This window comes from Orcinus orca, chromosome 1, assembly GCF_937001465.1.
Source record: "Orcinus orca chromosome 1, mOrcOrc1.1, whole genome shotgun sequence".
Taxonomy (NCBI): Eukaryota; Metazoa; Chordata; class Mammalia; order Artiodactyla; family Delphinidae; genus Orcinus; species Orcinus orca.
The window spans coordinates 18040145-18061691 of record NC_064559.1 but is presented as its reverse complement, the minus strand read 5'-3'; the positions used below and the strand labels follow the sequence as shown (position 1 = coordinate 18061691).

Genomic DNA, 21547 nt, shown 5'->3' with positions numbered 1-21547 from the left:
TCAATGACGTAAAAGAGCTTTTTATATGAGCACTCAGAAGAAAGAGAATTGGACAAGAGAAAAATATTGGGAAAGGATGGAAAAGTATGCCTACTGATTGCATTGAGATAAATAGAGCCAAGAGGGATTGGGAGGTGGGGTCTTGCATTCATGGGAAGACAATTTCTGTGAATGAATGAATGGGTAATTGTCACAGTTCATCAGAAGTTACCGAGTTGCTAAGCAAGTATAATTAGGGAAAAGACATTCAGATCAGATAGTCCATCCAAACAAGTTCATTTCATGTCCTTTGAATTATAACATTTTATATATACATATATATATATATATATATATATATATATATTGACATTTCCCTGTTGTGCCCCAAATCAACACACCCTTTCTTCCTGGATCATATCAGGGCACTGCAAACATGCACATCTTCGCAAAGAGCCACTTAGGTGAAAAGAATACGTTGCCCAAACAGAGAGGCTCTAAAGATGTGAAACTTAGAAAAACAAAGTTTTTGTCCACTTTTTCCCCCTGAGGGAAACTGTCCAAAGAGATGTGGATGGTATAAATCATCTGAAGAGTTCTTGGTTGTTTTTGTTTTCCTTTATTTTCACATTCGTGAGTTCATTTTCTTTTTAATCGAAAATCTAGAAGATTGGAGCTGGCACTGCCAGCAGTGTCTGATGGGAGAGAGCATATGTTTCCTGTCATACTGGCATCTGACTATAACAGCCATGCGGAAGTCAATGCAAGTCCTTACATCAAAGTTTGATTGCCATTGTACGGACGTTGCTAGAAGTTGAAAAAAAGCAATGTCCATTTGAAGCTTGTCTGTGAACTTTGCATGAACCGCTAGGAATAATGTAGTGTGATGACAAGCCAGTTATACTTTCCACTAAATTTGCTGTCTGGAATGAACTGAAATAGTGTTTGGTTTGTGTAATTACGTCCATCTATCTTTATATTCCAGCGGCATATCGCAAATTGAAAATACTAAAAATTGACTGTTGGTTCTGATATTTAATGATTGCCAAAGACAAGACGATGATTTATTGGTTACTTACCGATGTGACACATTTGCATCTTATTAGACGGAGATTACTATTCCTTAAAATGCGGACGAGGCCTGATCATGTCTGATGGATTGATTTGATTTGCAAATGTAATCAAACTAATAAGAGGGAAAAAATGAGCAATAATGCCTTGTTTTTCAACTGGCAATCACTCCCCTGCCAACAAGGCTGATATCCCTGACTAAGCAGCCTTTACACCGTCTTCCTGTCGTCTCAAATAAACAAAGGGATGCTAAGAGCTTGATAAGAGGATAACAAGCCATGTACAGATGCAGCATGGAGCCCGCACCCCTGAACTGTGCTGTTGCAGGCGAGAACAAAAGTTAATGGCAGGAGATGCCACACGACCTTAACAATCCTGAGAAAAGCTCTCGCTGTAATCAGCTCTCTATTCCCATATTCTTAATATCTCTTCAAAGTAAATGAAGAACCTTTCCTTAAAGTAAAAAATACTGCCATCTTCCCTCGTGCAGTAAGCAGGCCTCTACTCATAAAGAGACTCTGTTTCTGAGATAGTTTAACCACGTAAGATCCAAGTGGGTTCAGAACAACCACGCATACATGGTTTGAAAAGAGCATAAAAACCCTGTCAGGCAGCTGCTGGCCCTCAGTTTATTCCCTAGAACATCACTGATATCCAGAATACAGGGAGGGGAGCTACAGAGTGGGAAACTCTGAAATACTGGACCAGGAGGTGTGGTTGACACCTGACTTTGATCATTCTCAAAGCATTTCTTCAAGACTCTTGAGTACGTGTATGACGGAAAAATAGAAACCATGATCCTGAGTGAGCTGCAAAGCAACCATTCTTGAGATAAAAATTCAAAAAGTGTTTTGATAATAGATCAACTATGCCTCAAAGTCATATAATAATGACAGAGACAGTCTCCCTAAAACAGAACTTTAGTATAAGGCCAACCACAGAGTAGGCTTTTAATATATATTTTTTGTTCAGTGCACGAGTGAATAGGTATTAGCTTGCTACAAAAATATATTACACATGGTATTTTTGTTGGGAAACTGAATATTACAAAGTGTGCAAAAAAAGTCAAATTGAATTTAGAGAACCTACTACCATATTCAGATATCTCAAAAATGATCATAGTTGATGTTTCAAAGATAACCACGTCATCCATCTTCAGCCCATATGAAATTTATTAAACTACAAGAATATAGTATGGTCAGATTCACATTAAATAATAAATAATTCTATTTGAACTGTAAAAAATTGCCTTGGAAATTTGACTTAGACTTTCATGGCACATACAGAAATGTGAGAACCTAAAATCCTCACTGAGTATACTGGGTTGGATAACTGACCAGATTAATTAAAATCCATGGATTATCTACAAGCTAATTTTAATCAAATGTTATATACTGATCTGTCAGTGACACTGTCTTCAAAGATAGCATCACATATATTTACAAAGCAAGTATTCAGAGATGCTTTATATATAAGGTGCACCTCATGTATTCCTGTTACTTTGTCTCTATGTTACCTAGACACTTAGCTCTGTATCAAGATCCTCCATTGAGAAACTCTTGGCCACTTTAAGCTCTTGGTTATGTTTCCCAACCTCAAGCCTCAGTGAAGGAATTCTCTCTACTGTATCCCCCTGTGTGAAACAGAAAGATTCTGAGCTATACCTTTAGATTAATAATTCTTCAGAAAGGGGTTTGATCTGATATATCCAGATATTATAGCCAAGCTATATCAAAGAGTAACAAAAGAAAGATGGGTTTATTACTTATAATTTGGGGTGCACAACTTAAAATATACCGAAATAACTTTTCTATAACATTTTCACTACTGGTCTATCTTCAAAAAATATGCTGTCCATATAAATATGTGCATGTTTATATATGATGTAATATAATGTGGTATAATATAGAACAACGAGGATAACTTGCTAATATTTAATACTATGCATAAGAAGATATACTCTTTTCTGAAAAACTTGTGGTGACGATGATAAATATCAACAGTGTTCAACTGTTAAATGACTGAGTTTTAGTCTCAACTATGTCCTGAGTAGCTCGTGACCTTGGGTAAGTCATTCAGTTTTCCTGGCCTTCAACGTTTTTATCTGTAAGTGAATGTGCAAATAAAGGCATTTAACATTTACTGAACACTTAGCAATTAAAAGATTGGATTGGGCACTTTACATACATTAACTCCCTGAATTGTCCCAGTAGCCTATCAAGTTGGCCACTTCATTATTATCATCCGCATCTTATACATAAGCAAACTTAGTTCATGGCACGAAGCAATATCAGAATTTGAACCATGGTCTCTAACTCCAAGGATGGTACACTACCCACTGCAATATACTACTTCCTCTTAAAATGAGAAGTTCTAGCAATTGAATTCTAAGGTTCATTCTGGTTCTATCATCCAAGAATTAATTTTTAAAGAAAGAGATCTCTATTTGCTATCCTTCCATTTATTTTTAAAAGAGTGTCATAAAACTTCCTGTAGGCATGTTTCTAAGTAAGCAAGCATATTTTTTAAAGTTTGGGAAAATCTATCATATCATATTGAAGCACTTTGCGTCAATATCACAGCCATTCACAGAAATAAATCTGAAATGTTTAAGTAGAGATTCCATGCTTTTCCACAAAAGGTTAATCTGAGTAATATGCACAGTTGAAAGGACCTTTGGGAGGGTATTCCTCTTCTACGTTTACAAGTCTGCATTGCAGACTGGGCTCTGCCGTGACACAGAAAATCACAAGATTAAGTAGAGCTGGACTATTTTTTTTCCTAAAGTGCTGACCATGTCAGGAGGAATCAGTCCTTCCTTGAACCCGTAGCTGTTCCTTCCCTCTCTCCCTCCTCAGCCCAGGCTACCATGTGCCCTGCCATAAACATGCCGCCTGGCTGAGGGGGCCCAGCACTTCAGGGAATTAATCCTTCCGTAATGTAGGTTAAGCAGGTGTGAAGCCCCCTTCCTACAGAGAGGAGGGAGCTGCTCTTCAGAGACACCCCTGGAATTACGGTGTTTCATTGGGCTCCGATGACTCTCTAAATCCATACAGGCTGTGCTGCTGACCTGGACGGCTGGTCATCCACTGGCTTAATCTGAATCCAGTGGAAGAAACGGGTCCTTTCCCCTTCTTGATTTTATAATATTAACAATATGTAGTGAGGACTTAATTGCCCATTCTGGCAATGGAAATATAATTTCCTTATTGGAAGCAAAGTTCTGTGGTTAAATGGAGACATGGAAAATTGTGGGATGAACTAAGGTGAATTGACTCTAGAGCTTAGAATTACCAAGAGGTGCTATTTACCCACTATATGTTCCTCTTTAACTAAATTACGATGCATTAGTACTTTTAACTCATATAATAATAGCACAGAACTTCACATTAAGAGATCCAAGTATAAAATGAAAGCTGAATATCCCTTTGACTTGGGGTTTGTGTACTTTGTACGTCATTCCTGATTCTTGGTGGAGGAAAAAAACATATAACCTGGCAAAAATAAATAAAAAATAAAAGTGGTTGATTGCTTCTGAGAAAATCATAGTTTGTTTTTTTCTTTTCTGGGGAAAACCAAGAAATTTTTTTTCTTAAGAGAAATATCAAGGTATTTATAAACAAATGGAGGTATTATATCTGTTTATCATATACCATAAGCTTCTTAGAAAGTTTGGTCAATTAAAGGGATTTTTAGCAGGTTAAATACATTCTCCTAATTGGGTTCTTCTAAGAATCATATATGAAGGTTGAAAAGTGGCCTGAACTGGGGAGGAAGCAGCTTGGCGTTAGGGAAATTCTATGCCTGGGGACATGTTTGGTATAATGTTAAAAATATTATCTGATTGGTAAGATGCCACTGATGTGGATGGCTTGGGTCACTTTGGACACTGATTTGTTGAAAATGAAGAGAAAGAGAATAATGAAAAAGTAGAGTTAAAGGGAGGGCAGTGCCTTGACTATGTGGACCCTGACTTTGGTTAATAAGGAAAATTCACATGGAAGAGCAAAAAGGTAAATGAATAGCAAATTCCTTCTGTAGATTTCCCCTCCCCCTTCTCCTTCCACCCCTCTGATAACCCCTCTCGGCAGAGGCAATTCAACAGTCTACGAGATCCGCAATATCAAAACTACTCCTCAGTAGTCCTCACACCTTTCATTCCTCCCCAAGTGTCCACAGGGAATTCAGTTCAACCCCCTTTCCTCTTTGCTTCATCTACATCAGCACCGTTTCTTTTTATGCATCAAAACCACACTTTGTATCTTGAACCTGATGGTCACTTATTCACCGAACCTTGGTCTAACAAGGAAGTAGGCTGACTTAGTCACGTTAAGGAATACAGCCAAGGCAAACATTCTTGGGAAAAAAGGCAAACAGAAGAGCAAAGTTACATGGCTTTTCTGAGGCTTTCAAATTCTTTTTATGGTGATGAAAAAGCTCCATCCTTTACAACACACACACACACACACACACACACACACACACACACACACACTACTACTACTACTACACAGCGCTCACACTTTCACATTAACTATTCTATTTCATGTGGGATGACTTGACTATTTCTTTTTTCCAGTGTAATTAGGTTATGTCCCAGCTTTCATAAACTCATTTAGATATAGGCAATCTTGGATTACGCAGCTATTTTTATCTACAAAATGTAATGCATGGTACCAGAAATTCTGAGTTCAGCTGAGTAATACTTACACCCTCATTCAAAAAGAAAACTCAGCATTTTTTTTCATTTTTTTTTGAAGAAACCACTTCTCTGTGTGCTTTCAAATTACTCTGTATTCCACAGAAAACTGTTCCTCAGATGCTTGAAGTCTCCAGCTGCCACACAATTTATATCTCTTTCCTCTGCTCTTTGTTTTTCAGCCATTTTCCCTGAATGTCAAAGTCAATTTAGTGCATTTCACTTTGCTGAATAAATCAGAGGCGAAATCCTTGCTAAAAGTGAAAATTTGATTTGCTAAAAGGAGCTTAGGGCAACTATTAATCAATATATCCAGAGTGCCAAAGCCAAGGCCACGATAGACATGCATTCATTTGGAGATTGGCTGAGGCAGAGCAAGGGGGACGCAGGGGAAAACGTGTGACCAGCCCACGGGAGGGAGGTGGGATTAGGGATGGAGAGAGGGTCAAAGAGGAGCAGAGGGAGAAACAAAACACGCCAGCATCGCGTTTAAACTTCTCCCTCCAATTCTTCTTTTAGAGGTGGAAAAATATTTTAACGAGCCATTTAAGCATATATGGGTTATGCTAATTAAATCAGCTTCCACATAGAATTCTTTTCACAAGACACAGAAGTCTTTCTCTCTTGAACTCATCAAGTAGCCTCGAGAAGACCCTAAAAGTCAGAAGTAACAGCTCTATGAACAAACAGAATTCCAGAACAGAAAGATATGAGTTGGGCCAGGTCTATGGGATGTCAGTATTTTGATAACCCTCAGGCAGAGTGCAGGCTTGTTCAGGCTTCTGATATATATAGTGAACCGAATGACGAGACTCATCCTGTCACCTTATCATTCAAAAGAGTTTCGCGATTACGATTACTTGCCTGAAAATGATACCATCTTTTAGGACTTGATGAATAGAGAAATCTTCAACCCAGTGATCTGAACAGAATTGGGGAGGAAGAGCCTTCAATTTTAGCAACCCATCATTTAAAAACTTTTCCAACCATTCAGCTGAGTAGCTACACAGTGATCACCTTGTTTCATTAAAATTTGTGATCAGGGATATAAAGGGCACACTATCAATCAAACACCTTGATTTTTATTGATTTTAAAGGTGTGTCATACATTTCCTCTTTGATTCAATTCTCCCTTCATTTTATAAATGTAGAGACAATATTTAAAAACAGGGCAAATACGTTCCATTTGCCTAAACTTGTATGAAAGGCAGGTAGGTAATCTGGAACAAATGACAAAAAATGTACGGGGAAGTAGAGGAGGATAGGGGAGAAAGACCTACTGAAGCTACTGGTAAAAAGTCATTTAAGTTAAATATTCCACGGTTCAAGTAACACTACTAACAGTGTGAATCAAACTTCCTGACTCTAGGGGACAATAAGAATTAAACAACTGAATTGTTATGGACATCAAGTAAAAGTTCGTGAAAGTGCTTTGTAAACAATAATAAACTCTACCGATGTTAGTTGTTTTTGTATTGAAAGCTTAATCCCACAAAAAAGAAGATTACCACATAACAATGCACATATGTATGCACAGCTATTTATGCAGACACAGATCCATGATTCAGGGTGGAGATCAGGTCACCTGTAGCTTGAATAAGCCCCACAGTACCTAGCATAGTATTAGGTCCATAGCAGACACTCAAATACTTAAATTGTATTCATGACTGCTATGAAATCATGATTCCTCGCTGATCAGAGGTACACAATGGCATGACGACGAATGGATGGCAGATATATTTGGGGGATACCTAGGAATGGACCAGAACACTGGAACAGAGCTTACGTGAGCACAGGTAATTCAGCATGGTGACGGCACTGTGCATCAGGTCACAAACAATGGCACTGAGTGGTGTGGAGAGGTCTTTGTGAGCATCTTTAATAACATTTGGGGGTGTCTCTTGAACCAGGTCTCTGTCTGGGAAACCTCAAACCTTCTTTGTTGGTCTTTCTCCTTTCTAGCAAGGGAGCTGCAGAAAATGAACAAGCCTGTAGGGGATCTTTCAGATTAGTTTTTTCACAACATAGTTTTCAGCTTGTTCCTTTCTCCATATCACAACTGTGACTTCAGAAACTGATAAACGTTCAGTTATTTCAGGTGTGGCTGAGGAGGACGAACCTGACTATCTAGAAGCTAATGGTCTTGTTCGCCTAGGACAGAGTGATGGCCATATCCATACAGTGACCCTCTTGGTTAAATAACCTTTCCCTCCCTTTCTATTATAATGGAGGTTTGTTCTGAATATTTTTTGAAATAGCTCTTATGAATACTAACTTTTTGGATCACTTGGCTCTAATTACAATAAAATGACAATCTATGCACAGTCTCTTAGGCACTAAAATGAACACTGAATATTTTACGTTTTTAGATGATTCTTGATAATTTGCAAATTAATTATCCATATGTGTATAATTTGCATGTGTGTTTTTTTTCCTCATTTGATTTTCATAATATAACTCATGGCCAGACCAATTACATAACTTACAAAACATTACTCAACTATATACAGCTCAGGTTTTCTGATTTTACTTTCAGAATTATTCTACCTTTTATAAACCACAACTACCGGTACACAGGTATACAACTCCCAGGTACATTAAACATAACTTCCAACTATCTGATAATTGAATATAGTTGTAATTTAAATAGTCTTACTAAGTGCCAAGGCATTGGATCTTAAATTTAAAATTTCTCCACTTGGGGCTTCCCTGGTGGCACAGTGGTTGAGAGTCCGCCTGCTGATGCAGGGGACATGGGTTCGTGCCCTGGTCCGGGAAGATCCCACATGCCGCGGAGCGGCTGGGCCCGTGAGCCATGGCCGCTGAGCCTGCGCGTCCGGAGCCTGTGCTCCACAACGGGAGAGGCCACAACAGTGAGAGGCCCGCATACCGCAAAAAAAAAAAAAAAATTTCTCCACTTAACTAAAAGACTCAATGACTTCACAGTTCTGAAATCATTAAGTTACATGCATATAAGAAAAATTAATCCTGAGAAAAGAGCTGTAATCGCTTTAATTCACTTGTAGCAAAGTAGAAATTACAACTACGCGTAAATTCAGTTATACCATGGGGTGGAGGGCGGAGCCTCAGAGCCAATTAATAGTTTTGTGCTGTGCATATTTTTAATCAACTAATCAATAGTACATTTTTCAAGTGCCAATGATATAGAAACGAAACAGCATATTAGGTCCTTTTTATATATAACATAACTCTCTTAGTTAACTATGCCATTTCCTGCATGTGAAACCATAATCACATGCATACACATGAAAACTTACCTGGTGTTACAAATGGAAACATAATCTTACAGTAATTATTTCCACCACAATTTTTTGTGCTTTTTCACATGTCATAATCATGTAATGGTGCCAGCAGTTTAAGATAAGTAATGGGCAGTTAAAAAACAAAACCTTCACAACTTTGCCTGGGGAATGATACAATCTAAAAAATTGATCTCTACGTAAAATGCATTAGAACAATAAATATATCTTTCAACAGTATCATTAGCCATAAATATTAGTTCAAAACATTCTTGGGTATTCTCTCACAAAATTTATATCCTAATATAGAAATAGTTTATCCATGTTCTTTAGAGATTTCTGTCATTTATAGAAAATTCTAAGTACTTCTGTCGAGAAAACTAGAAAAAGCCAACTCGCTGAGCAAGTTTTAATACGTTTTCCTAAGTGATCGTTTTAGAAAAAATGTTTCAGAATAAATGGAGAATACTGGTTTCTATACTTTAGACTTCTGTTTCTTACATGAATAACTATACATAATGACTGTTTTATCACATCTCTTCCTAGTGTGGTTTTCTTTTTGAGCTTAATAGTTCCTGCCTTCATTTGGTATGAAGAAAAACTATAGTTTTTTGTGGGTTTTTTCCTGTTTTAAAAATGTCACTAAGAGGCTCCAAACTTGAATGGAGTCCTCCTTCTTCAGCAGGTAACTGTTCGATCTGTCATGTCAAAAATAAACAAGCCCACCTGATAATCTGCCATACTTGATAAAGGAAAAAACAACTTCTAAAATACATTCATTCACTGAATTGTTCAAATACCTTTCTCTTAAAGTCATTCGTCTGGCGAGATCCATAAATATATTTAAGCCACTTATATAGGTCAGCTAATATGGGTGATGCTTTTTTAAGCACCATCTGACGAAGCACATTCTGCATTTTGCTAACAAAGTTACAGTACAAAATAATATTTTAATCAACCACAAAGAACAATAATAGATCTGACTGCTGGGCTGATAATCGTCTTATCACACCCTGTGAAACCTAGCTCTAATATGTGACAGAGCCGCCATTACTTGGCAGCCCATTCTAAAAAAGGCCAACAATGGAGAGAGAATGAAGTGGAGTGTGCAGGACCTCCGTATCTACATAAAAGAGATTAGAGGCGACAGCGGTCCATTTTACAGCTCAATCATATTGTGTTAGCATGCGCTTATCCGAGCGCGGACGAAATTGAAAGAGAAATAAAAAAGAGTCAGGCAGATAGGAACCAGAAAAGCGAGGCATGAGCAATTTCCAAGGATATAAAAGGATGCTAATGGTGGGGCCCTGTCATTCTTAAAAAGGGCTATTAGGGCACCATCATCTGTTCTGGTGCCCTTATGCTCCTTCAACTAAAGTCAAGCATTTTCTAAAGCCCTTGTGATCTTTTTGCTTCTAGAGATAAAGTATGGTCATGTTTCCGAACAACACACTTTTCCATTTATGTGATTTATTAAAGTAAGTCAACTAATTCTATTTACTGATAAAAAAAACCCCACTCCCTATGTATTCTTCTTCAATATTTTCTTTTGTTGAATTTGTCACTTTTTTATGTAGCAAAAGCAAGTATACAAAAGTATCTTCCCAGGAGTGCAGAAAGTCTACTGATCTGATCTTATATGCTAAACTTAATTTTTAAAAAGTGTGTGTGTGTGTGTGTGTGTGTGTGTGTGTGTGTGTGTGTGATTCCACAAACTGAGAGCAGCACAAAGAGAGCAAAGGCTTGGATTTTAGTATATTTAAGAAAAAAAGATTTCACTTTAGTTTTAACAGAAGCATTAAAAAACAAACAATTTTGAACTGAAGATTAAGACGTGAAATTTCCGTTCTGATTTGGCTTTAATTCCAGCTCTGACCCCAGTTATGAGGACTAGGTCATGGTATCAAAAACACATTTTTACTTTTATCAAGGCAGAAATGAGACTTTAATCTTTATATTCTCTTTGGCTTTACCCCCTCCCCATCTCATGCTCCATGTTGCTGCCGTGCCCAGGCTCCCTGAACCCGGCTATATAGACCAGCACGCTGGTATCACAGCATCTTTTACTTCTACCTCCGAACACTGCATGGCACACTTACTGTTATGAAACTTAAAGGCATTTCAGTGAATTCGTGTTTTGCTAATCCCTCTCTGAAAAGCCAAGATACTCCTTGCAGTCATTTAAAACACCCTCCGGGTATCACGAGAAACAGAGCTGTGAATCATCATTGCACAGTAACCTCCTCTGGCATTTGCTGGGGAGAGAGAATAACGTCAGCCCCTACCAATTCTAAGCCTCAGCTTAAGACTGAACACATAATCGTATAGCAATTGTTTCCACCACTGGAAATGCTGTTACTCATAGTTATTTAAAGTTACTGTCTTCACAAAGGTCACCAGAGCCCCTTTACTGTGACAAGTTCCTCTGTAAGCTGACATTTCTACTTAGATACACAACTGGACCCACAAATTTATCACTGACTTTTCCTTTCCAGAGAGCAGCAGCAGGAGTTGTTGACTTTTCTTGATCGTTATTATGGAATGTCTGTACGATAACAGAATATGGGCTTAACAAATTTCTTAATTCGGGGAGAACTTGGGCAGAATTCGTGGCCTCTCCCGTTGCGGAGCACAGGCTCCGGACGCGCAGGCTCAGCGGCCACGGCTCACGGGCCCAGCCGCTCCGCGGCATGTAGGATCTTCCCCGACCGGGACACGAACCCGTGTCCCCTGCATCGGCAGGCGGACTCTCAACCACTGCGCCACCAGGGAAGCCCTGTGCAAGTGTTTTTACCTCTCTCTGCCCCAGATCTCCCTATCTTTGAATTAAAGATAATAATATCTGATTCCTGGGTTAGAACAATGGGTCTCAACCGGGGAAGGGGGGCATGATTTTGCCTCCCAAGAGGACATCTGGCAATGTGTGAAGACATTTTTGTTTGTTACAACTCAAGGATGCTAATAGGTAGAAACCAAGGATGTTGCTAAATACCCTACAAGGAACAGGACAGGCCCCATAACAAAAGATTATCTGGTTCCAAACATCAGTTGCGTCAAGACTGAGAAACCCTGGGTTAGAATAATGCTATTTTAAACCTGTGAGTATGTATGTCTGTGTACCTGTGTGTGTGGATAAATGTAAATGATATAATATATATTGATTATTTTTAAAAGTATCTGTGGACACTTCAACAAATCTTAGTTTTGTTTCTTTCTAAAACCCTTCACAACACTTTCCTTCCAAAAAAGTTTTCATACACTGTTTAGGTAAATTCTGGTTGTTTCCACCGCTACAACTTCCAATGTCTCACCATCTTTCAGCATATTCTATTTCGATTTTTTTTGCTTTTTCTAAAAACCTTATAGATATGATTACAATCCAAATGCAAATCAGCTATCCACACAATCAAATTCTCATCTTTCTTTTAGATGCAGTGACCCTTGTGGAGGTATCTTCTAAAGAATACACTCCAGCTCACCTATTTAACTTGTTTTGACTTAATTGGGGGTGCTTTATTAGCAAACAGTGTAAGACAAAGTAGCCGGTATAATACAGAGTGATGTTTAAATTAGTTTACAATTTGCTTGGCCTCATCTAGAACTGCAGTGAACAAAGCCATTCAGAAATGTCAGCTGTGTTCCCAAGCACTGTAACAAATTGTCGCCTGAACGCTGCACACCTAATGACTTCAAATTAGCTTCACTGCGATATTGCCTGACAGTTCGTTACGACTGTTAGCAACATAGCTGGCGTATCATGGCCAATAAATTGGTTTCAGTGTGGGCTGGGAAAGGGACTTCCATCAATTTGATTAAAGAAATTACTGTAGCATTCAAAGCATAAAGACAAACTAGTTTAAGGAGACAGAAATAAGTTCACTGTACCAGAGAAACACGGCTCATCGTCCAAAAATTTGTTTGTAAACTATTTGAAGATCAAAGCTCAAACAAACAATAATTCACGTAGACTACTAAAATTCTTAAACCTTGTGATCAGGTATATGTTCACTGATCTAAGGACAGGCCTGGAGAGAAAAATAATTGGATACTTTAAAATACTACTTTTGGGACTTCCCTGGGGGCGCAGTGGATAAGACTCTGCACTCCCAATGCAGGGGGCCCGGGTTCGATCCCTGGTCAGGGAACTAGATCCCACATGCATGCTGCAACTAAGAGTTTGCATGCCACAACTAAGGAGGCTGCCTGCCACAACTAAGACCCAGCACAATCAAATAAATAAATAAATAAATATTTTTTAAAAACCCTGAAATACTACTCTTAAGTCACCATATGAGAATATTTACAATGTCAATTTAACATTTATTTTCATAATTTATGTATAAATTCATGGTAAATATCTAATTGTAAACCAAAGCAATATGCAAATATGAAAAACAATTCAGTATAAATCGCCACTATGAACAACAAAATAAGTGATTTTTAAAAGGAAAAAAGGTATCTAGACTACTCCTGACAAAAACTTTTTTTTATTACGATATTATAGCTTTATTTAGGGTTTAGGAAGCTAAGATAGAGTAAGCTCAGGAAGTTGTCCCATTGGCAGGCCAGGCAGCACTTATACCCAGGCTGTCTGCCTTAAAGCCCCCAATTCATAAACATTTATTTAAAGTGAAAAGAAAAAACAGAAGTATTTCCTTAGGAGAAAACTCGGACTTTTTAGAAGAATAAAGAAATATTTTAACAAGTTATATTCTCTTTATCTTAGGTTGGCAATAGTACCTTCATATGCGAAAAAATAATTAACAAGCATTCAAGATGGTACAGTTATAAAAACGGCATATGATTCTATTAGGACCAAGAAAGCACTAAATTAAGTATGACAAAAACAAATGTAAAGGTTTAAAAGAATCCTAATGAACGGGAATTGCTTGGTGGTCCAGTGGTTAAGACTCTGTGTTTTCACTGCCGATGGTTTGGGTTCAATCCCTGCTTGGGGAACTAAGTTCTCACAAGCCGTGCAGTGTGGCCAAGAACAATAAATTAATTTAAAAAATACAAATAAAAAAGCAAATTAAAATAAATAAATAAAAATTAAAAATCCTAATGAGAAAATTGTGAATTTGCCTAAATCAACATATAAAGCTTAGGGAATTAATTGCAAACTTTTCTTTTTCATTTCAGAAAAGGTACCTGGAATATGCTTCGCCCATCCAATGATAACCACCAATTCTCGATCGGCCAAGTCGCACAGTGTAGTGAGGGCTTTGATGTCACTGTCGGGAACAGTAGGGTCAGGCATGGCATAGATCTTCTCCGGTTCAGCCACCAATAAATGTGAGACAATCTTGTTATCTGCAGAATCAGACCAGAGCACTACAAGATCACTAGTAGCATCATCCCTCTTTCGCACGTTCTAAACTAGGTGGTGTTTTGAGCAAAAACAAAAAACAACGAAAACACCCCACAAACACCTATAATCAACCCCAAATATTCCATTTACGGTTCAACATATATACATTAAACAGTGTTCTGGAAAACCCATAGCAGTTGTAATAGTTCTTTGTTTCTTCTTGGCTTTACCTGCCTTTGCTGGAATGAAGCATCTGTCCTGTAATGAAATGTTTTATAGCAAACAGATAAGAGAAGTTAGAGGCTTTCTGGGTCTGCTCTTTGATTCTTAAGTGGGATCTGGGGAAGCAGATTAAATAGCATACAACAGCTTTAAAATAAATATCCACATAAGCCATTGAAATATAGAACATAATGCAGGAGGCAAAGAACTCCTACTGCCCATAGACATAATGGGCATGAAAGTCATTAACTGTCCTAATTCCTTTAAAGAGGAGCAAAGGTCAGAGCCCTTCTGCCGGGGTGAATTACTGACTGTATAACTCTGTCTCTGTGGGATGCATTCAATACAAACGACTTGCCTTTCTCCCCCTCCCCACACACCCGGCCCATCTTCCAAATACAGCCAATGTCAGTTTCCAGAAAAATACTCCAACTTAAATGTGACTGTATTTCCTCTTTGGAGCGTCTAATACTTTAATCCTCTATTTTCATCTGTTGTCTTTAGTTCATTCTCTGGTTCAGATTTATCTGTCTGAAATTTGTGATATATGTTTTTAAAATCCTTCATAAAATAAACACTAGAGACAAATGGAAAGCATCACAGCAAATGTGTTTTATCGCTCAGGGCCATGTGAGAGTTTATGGAAGGGGTTATAAAGCCTTGCTAACAGAATGATTTTTCTTGTTGGCCCCACTTTCAATTTCTACATGTAGCTTTAGATTGGATACTTTCTTCTAAGTGAGGAAATACAAATAGGTAAGAATAAACTCAGATATTTCAATGTCTGTGTCCTATTACTCTAGAAAACTAGGGTATTAAATGCGATCTGTGTGAGCCAAGTCAAAGGTTCCTGTACGTTTACTAGACCATTTGCCTTTCCCTATACATTTTTAACTTTTTTAACTCAAAATGAACAGACTTCATATACCTTAGAATTGAAAACATAGTTCTTTTTTTGTCTGCTGTAACAACATAACAAGGATACTTATCCAGGCTACAATTTGTAATTCTTCTGATAGAGTTTAAAATTTTTACTACTATGACCACCACATGAATTTTGTTCACTTCAAATTATCAACAGATAACCATTCAATGGCAGTAATATTCAATTATTATCAAATTAAAAATACAGATTTGGGAGGAAGTATTCCCAAATATCGTATTTTCTAGAAAAGAAATTAAAATCAAATTTTTTTTTTAATTTGTAGGATCTGAAGAGAAGGACATTTGTTTCTCGTATATGCTATCGAAACAACACCCTGTTTTTTAGCTATGCTTGGAAAAGTTTCCACTTTCATTGCTCTGACAATGCAGCAAAACCTGTCAGCAACTACTAGATCCTCAGGATTAGAAGAAAATGCAGTAATAAAGGGTACAAAAATGTAGCGGAAGGAAACCGTGATTCGAGGTCTCTTAGTACAGGGAAAATGCAACCTGTTTCACCCAAGCCACTGGATACTTGACTGGAGGGGGTCAAAGAAATTCGGTGGAAGCTTAGAAATTCCTATCATTCAGAAGATGGAATAGCCGGCAGCACTGTTTCTAGGTGAATCTTATTTAATGTTTCCCTAATTAGAATCAGTAGAACCCAATTTTCATTCTTGGGCTTTTGTAGTACACAATCAGTCAGGCTCCAGAAATCTCCCCCAGCCACTTTCTGAGCAAAGCCCATGCCTGGTCTCTTGACATTTATCTGACAGGATCTGAAAATTAAGTTTTATAAATGTTTGTTACCAAAATACACTAATTGGATAGACTAAGGAAAATGAACACAGAGGCCTTAAGATAATGAGTAATGATTTATTAGGAGTCCTCTTTCATCTCAGACAAATGGAGCTCACTGAAATTGCTGTCATCTTCTTAAAGGTACTTGACAAGTCTCTTCCCAATTTCTCAGGTTTACGCCGAAAACCATAGATGTTTCTTTATCCCTCCTGTGGACTTACGAGTGGGCTGGTGCTCATTTTTCTCTCGGTAGAGGATATCGTCAATGGTGTCAGTTGACTTCATATAAAATGAATGAGAAATGCCCAGTCTGGATATTAGTGAATCCAGGAAAACGAAACCTCTAATGAAATTAAGCATTCGTGTTTATTGCACTTTATTGTATTATCAGAAAGTTTTTTTATTCTAATGTGCAAAATCTGCTTAATGCAGTCCTAGATTGTATTTGCAGAATGCCAGACAGCTTATGCAGGCTGAGGAGATGCCAGATTGGACAATTGAAGGTATAATCAACATAATGTTTTTTGGAAAGGCAAGAGGAAACCATGCCATATGTTCACTTAAGCTTCAATTTTATGTAAAACTGGTTGTTTTGCCTTTGACATAGCTAAAATGTCCTTTCATTTACAGTTCAGGGTCTGTTTTATGTATTTAACAGATGCCCATATGCTCACACGGATGATGCACAGCAGCGACCCCTCCTGGAGAATCGGAATGAGAAGAGGACACTTTTTCTCTTCCCTCGAAAGCAGATCAAAAACTACCCGTGTCCTTTCTAGAACTGCTATAGCTGCAACTTCCTCTGGTGAGGGCTGGTTGTGTCTTCTGAGACAGAGACAGCTAAATGTGAGAATTGTTTCCACCAAAGCACTTTCAGTGCCTCGTATAAACTCTATGCATAAACATCCTAAAATGTTAGCTCTTTTGCACTACGACCATGAACTGATCTTTTAGAAACTGGAACACAGTCAACTGCCTCAATCTATATTCTAGCTCTTTTTAGCTAATGACAAAGAGAATGGGGTTTGCATTTTAGCTACACACCTACCATTGTTTCAAATTGCAGCCAGGCATTATCAAACCATGGGCTTTTAAAAAACAATTCATAATGCCCATAAGGGCATCTGAAATGGAACCACCAACCTATGCTTGTTATCCGTAGGGCCCATCCTTGTTTTAATCTATTGCTAGCTAGTGTGTTAACCATCTATAGCTCTAAATTAATGAGGCTCCTAATGTATTTTCATTGGGAGGTTGAACAAACTCATTTAGCTAGTGGAAACTACAAAAATCACTTTCTTGTGAAATCTGAAACTAACAGCTCCAATGAACTAATGATCATGGTACGATCCATTTTATGTACCTCTGAAAATAAAGATAACCCGTAAATGTAAAATTCGCACTACATAAGCTATGCCTTGGTATGCTTATGCTTCCGCAAAATGACTAGGTGAAAAAAAGGTAGAGGGGGAGAAAACCACAGGAAAAAAAGATAATTCGCTGAGTTGCTGTTGCTCATCAAGGGCAATCCTTGGGAATAAAGCCACATCTCCCCACCCCCGCCAACAAAGAGAAGTCTCGTTGGAGTCAGCAGGAATGGGCATGCCAGAAGTGAGGTACCTAGAGCCAGCTGGGAGGATGTTGTGTGCTGGAAAGCCAGACATGTCTGCTGTACTTACATGGCTTTTTGGCTGGCTGAACCAACTGAGGGTTCAGGTATGGGCTGTTCTCCGCATCTATTCTGCGCTTGTACTTCTGCCGACCTCCACGTACTCTGTCAAGACGCACTCCTGTGGGGAAAGACAGGCACTTCCTTACTGTTGAGGTAACTACCTTTGAGACCAATCAAATACACAGAGACTATCATCCACGGGTGCTAGGTAAACAGAGAGTAGATTGCAGAAGGGTCCAGGGGAAGCAGAGGAATGTAGAAAAGTGACGGCTGAACCAAGACTGGCACAGGTTGGAAACCAAACCTGGCAGAGATGACCAAGCTGAGAGACATTTATGCAAGGCCATCAGAGTCACCTACATACCAAAGGAAAGGCACCTTTCCTTGAGAATTAATACAAAGAAACTGGAATTTGGTGCTAACACGGTTTCTCAAATTAAAGATGTTGGCAACGTGTATCCTCTTCATCAGTCACCCCTGAAAGCTCAATGTGTGGGCTTGAGTAGATCAGTAGACCCAGAGCTGTTCAATCCACGCCGGTCTATCAGAGGACTCCACATGGACCTGTGGAACTGAATTGAGTTGAAAACCCCTACATGTTGTAGAGAGCTGGAACCCTACTACACAAGATGAGACGCGAGGATCGTCCCATGTTCTAAGTCAACATGTCTCTGAAGGAGCATGTTCTTTATATTTTGGCACAAGTTTGTATTTTCCTTCAAATGAGAGAAAACTGAGAGCAGGTTTGGACTGAATGCAGGTTAGAAGGAGGAGATTCCTGAAAGAATTCAGGAGGCTAGGATGGCAAAGGAGGGATTTGTTAGGAGGGCAGAGATGAAGCTAGAAAGTAGGCAAAAGTAGACTGGCATTTAGTAATACTTTTTCCCCCGTGAGTGATGGACTGGGTCAAGATTCAGGGAGGTATTGCTGGTAGTGGATCTATAACATTAGGGAAAGGGGCAAACGGGAAAGAAAGGGATTAAAAAGAAAGAAATGTTTCATTTACATGGGGCAGTGGGGAGGGGCGCTTGTTAATAACTGGTTTCCAGTCTGTAATTGTAAAGTTTAGGATAGAAACATATAAATCTTTATCAAATAAAGAGAAGATTACTTGGGAGTAAGAGAGAGGTGAGAGATTTGCTTTGTGGTCTTAGATTGTACCTTAATTGATAAGACAGTATTAACATTATCCACTAATAAATTCACAACCAAGTAATTCATTGTACATATTTTCATATTTCTCAAACTGTCCAGAAAATAGATTGGGTTTAACAGGATCCTCAGTATTGTTAATTTACTGAAGGCCCTCTCAGAGCCTTTAACATGCAACGAATAGAACTCTCAGAGGGAGATACAGCCTATGCAATGTTTTGCAAACCAAAGTCCTGTTTTGGGAACATTTGTTAATATCATGTGGAACAGGTGAGTTGTGGTGTAACTGAATTATATGAAACAGTCTGGGAAAGGCTGATCTATTTCTATGTGAATCCTGAAGGTGAATATATATACTCATATGTTAAAGATGACTATCAATCCATGAGCTAAAGAAACACATAACTTTTCATATTACTACTACTTTAAGAGTTGACCTCCTTTGAGTGATACACACAAACATACACTTGGTTCTAGATAAACCCTGAAATGTCAAACTGAAACATCAGAGCAGAGTTTAAGTGATATCAGGAGGCAACTTCAAGAGCAAGTAAGTAGGTTTAGACAAACAAATATCAAAAAACGAAGAGCTTAGGTAGAGTCTCTAAGTATTCAGTGAAAATAGAATGCTTGTGAATCATGAAGAAACATTTCTTGACTGCTGCTTTTAGAGCAATTTTGCACCTAGAGTTCCATTCCTTCGTTTATCTAATTTCTAATGTTCTATTTTTATTGTGTCTATACTTAATTTACTAAAGTTTAACACCTTCCCCCTTTTCCCCCCTTTAGTCGTGTTTTGCCTTTTTTCATTGCTTTCTTTCTCCAGGATATTTTTCCAGTTTAGATAATGTGGTCACATTTTGTCTGTTCATCTGAGATCCATTCAAATTTGTTTCATTATAAGAATTAAAAATTTTCCATTATAAGAGTTTAGAAAATTAAAAGCATATATAACTAAAAGTGGTACCATAACACATTTGGCATCCAGCTCCAACGCAATGTGAACATTAATGTGATATGGTTAGAGGTGTGAAGAGAAGGCAGGATGAAACAAACAGAGACAGAGAAAGACAATGACAGACGAAGGCTAAAAAAAGGAGGAAACATTTAAAAATAACTCTGAAATTGTTAGAACCAAGAAAGCCTGACATACACACACTACTATATATAAAACAGATAATCAACAAGGACCTACTGTACAGCACAGGGAACTCTACTCATACTCATACTCATAGGTAATGACCTATATGAGAAAAGAATCTAAAAAAGAGTGGATATATGTATATGCATAACTGATTTACTTTGCTGTACAGCAGAACTAATTCAACACTGTAAATCAACTATACTCCAATAAAAATTTTAAAAATTAAAAAGAAAAAGGAACCAAAAAAGCTCACAGAATGCATCTTGATTAGGTTTGTAGACTCCAAACCTTGCTTTTGGTGTCTGTCAGGGCATGAGTTCACCATGAGCAATATAGCCTCACATGCTCAAATACTGAACAATACACTGTGTATTTTCCAACACAGGAGTCAGAGCTGGTGAGTTTCTGACAATGGATTTTGTCCATCCTGAAGGCCTATGGAAGAGGACTGTGGCTGAAAGACTGGATTCAAGGTCTTGGCTGGACACAATTCTGACACAGTTGTATCACACTAAAGCCACCAATCAGCTTAGCCAACTGGCCCAAGTTTCTGGGAGAAGTGAAACACTGAAAATTAGTTATTAAATATCATGAAGAAAAAAGTACATATACTTGGTTGACAGAATTTTTATTATGCATTATGGGATATTTTTTGTATTTGTAGGAATATAGCCTTTAAGTATTGTGAAATAATTTTATTACTGTACATTTCCTTTCAACTGTGAACAATGAATTACTGAAATATTCATATTATTTTTACGTGCTCCTCCAAAATCTAAAGGAGTGTTCTCTTATGTTCATTCTCGCTTTCTCTTTCTCCTTTTCCCTCTTTTTCTTGCTTTCTTCCCTCCCTCTCACCTCCTTTCAGTGTGTGGGTAGATAAACTACTATCCATCCATCCATCCATCCATACCATCTACGTATCTATCCAGTTTCTAAATATTCAAGTACTTTTTTACAAAAGCCATGACTTAACGCTTTCTTACTTCCTAAAATAAAGATCAGTTGGACAAAGCATTCTTTTATGATTTATAACTTTATGTATATGGTACTCAGTAGATGACTGTAGAGGGAAAAAATAGATATTAATACTACATAATTAATAATTAGTACAATTATGTAGCGAAAGTTGATGGGCAGTCAATATACAGAAAAATTGTTCCTGCCAAGTTTAGATAACAATTAATGGTAAAAATTTCTAGAGTCGATATATTTAAAAAGATCATAATAACTTTTATGTGAAAGTTTTATTCCTATTTTAGGGGGTTAAAAGTAGACAAATATCAACAATTTCAAGTAAAAAATATTTATA

The 21547-nt window shown here is 37.9% G+C and overlaps 1 protein-coding gene across 4 annotated transcripts in view; it reads right to left on the bottom strand.

Annotated features, from left to right (window-relative positions):
* Positions 1-21547, bottom strand: part of ESRRG (estrogen related receptor gamma) — a 598949-nt gene that overhangs the window by 43122 nt on the left and 534280 nt on the right. For all 4 annotated transcript variants that reach the window (XM_033430465.2, XM_049712394.1, XM_049712389.1 and 1 more), the window contains 2 exons: positions 17947-18057; positions 14161-14322 (listed from right to left, as the gene is read on the bottom strand). In XM_033430465.2, coding sequence (XP_033286356.1) covers positions 14161-14322; positions 17947-18057 — 273 coding nt within the window. The remainder of the gene's footprint in view (positions 1-14160; positions 14323-17946; positions 18058-21547) is intronic.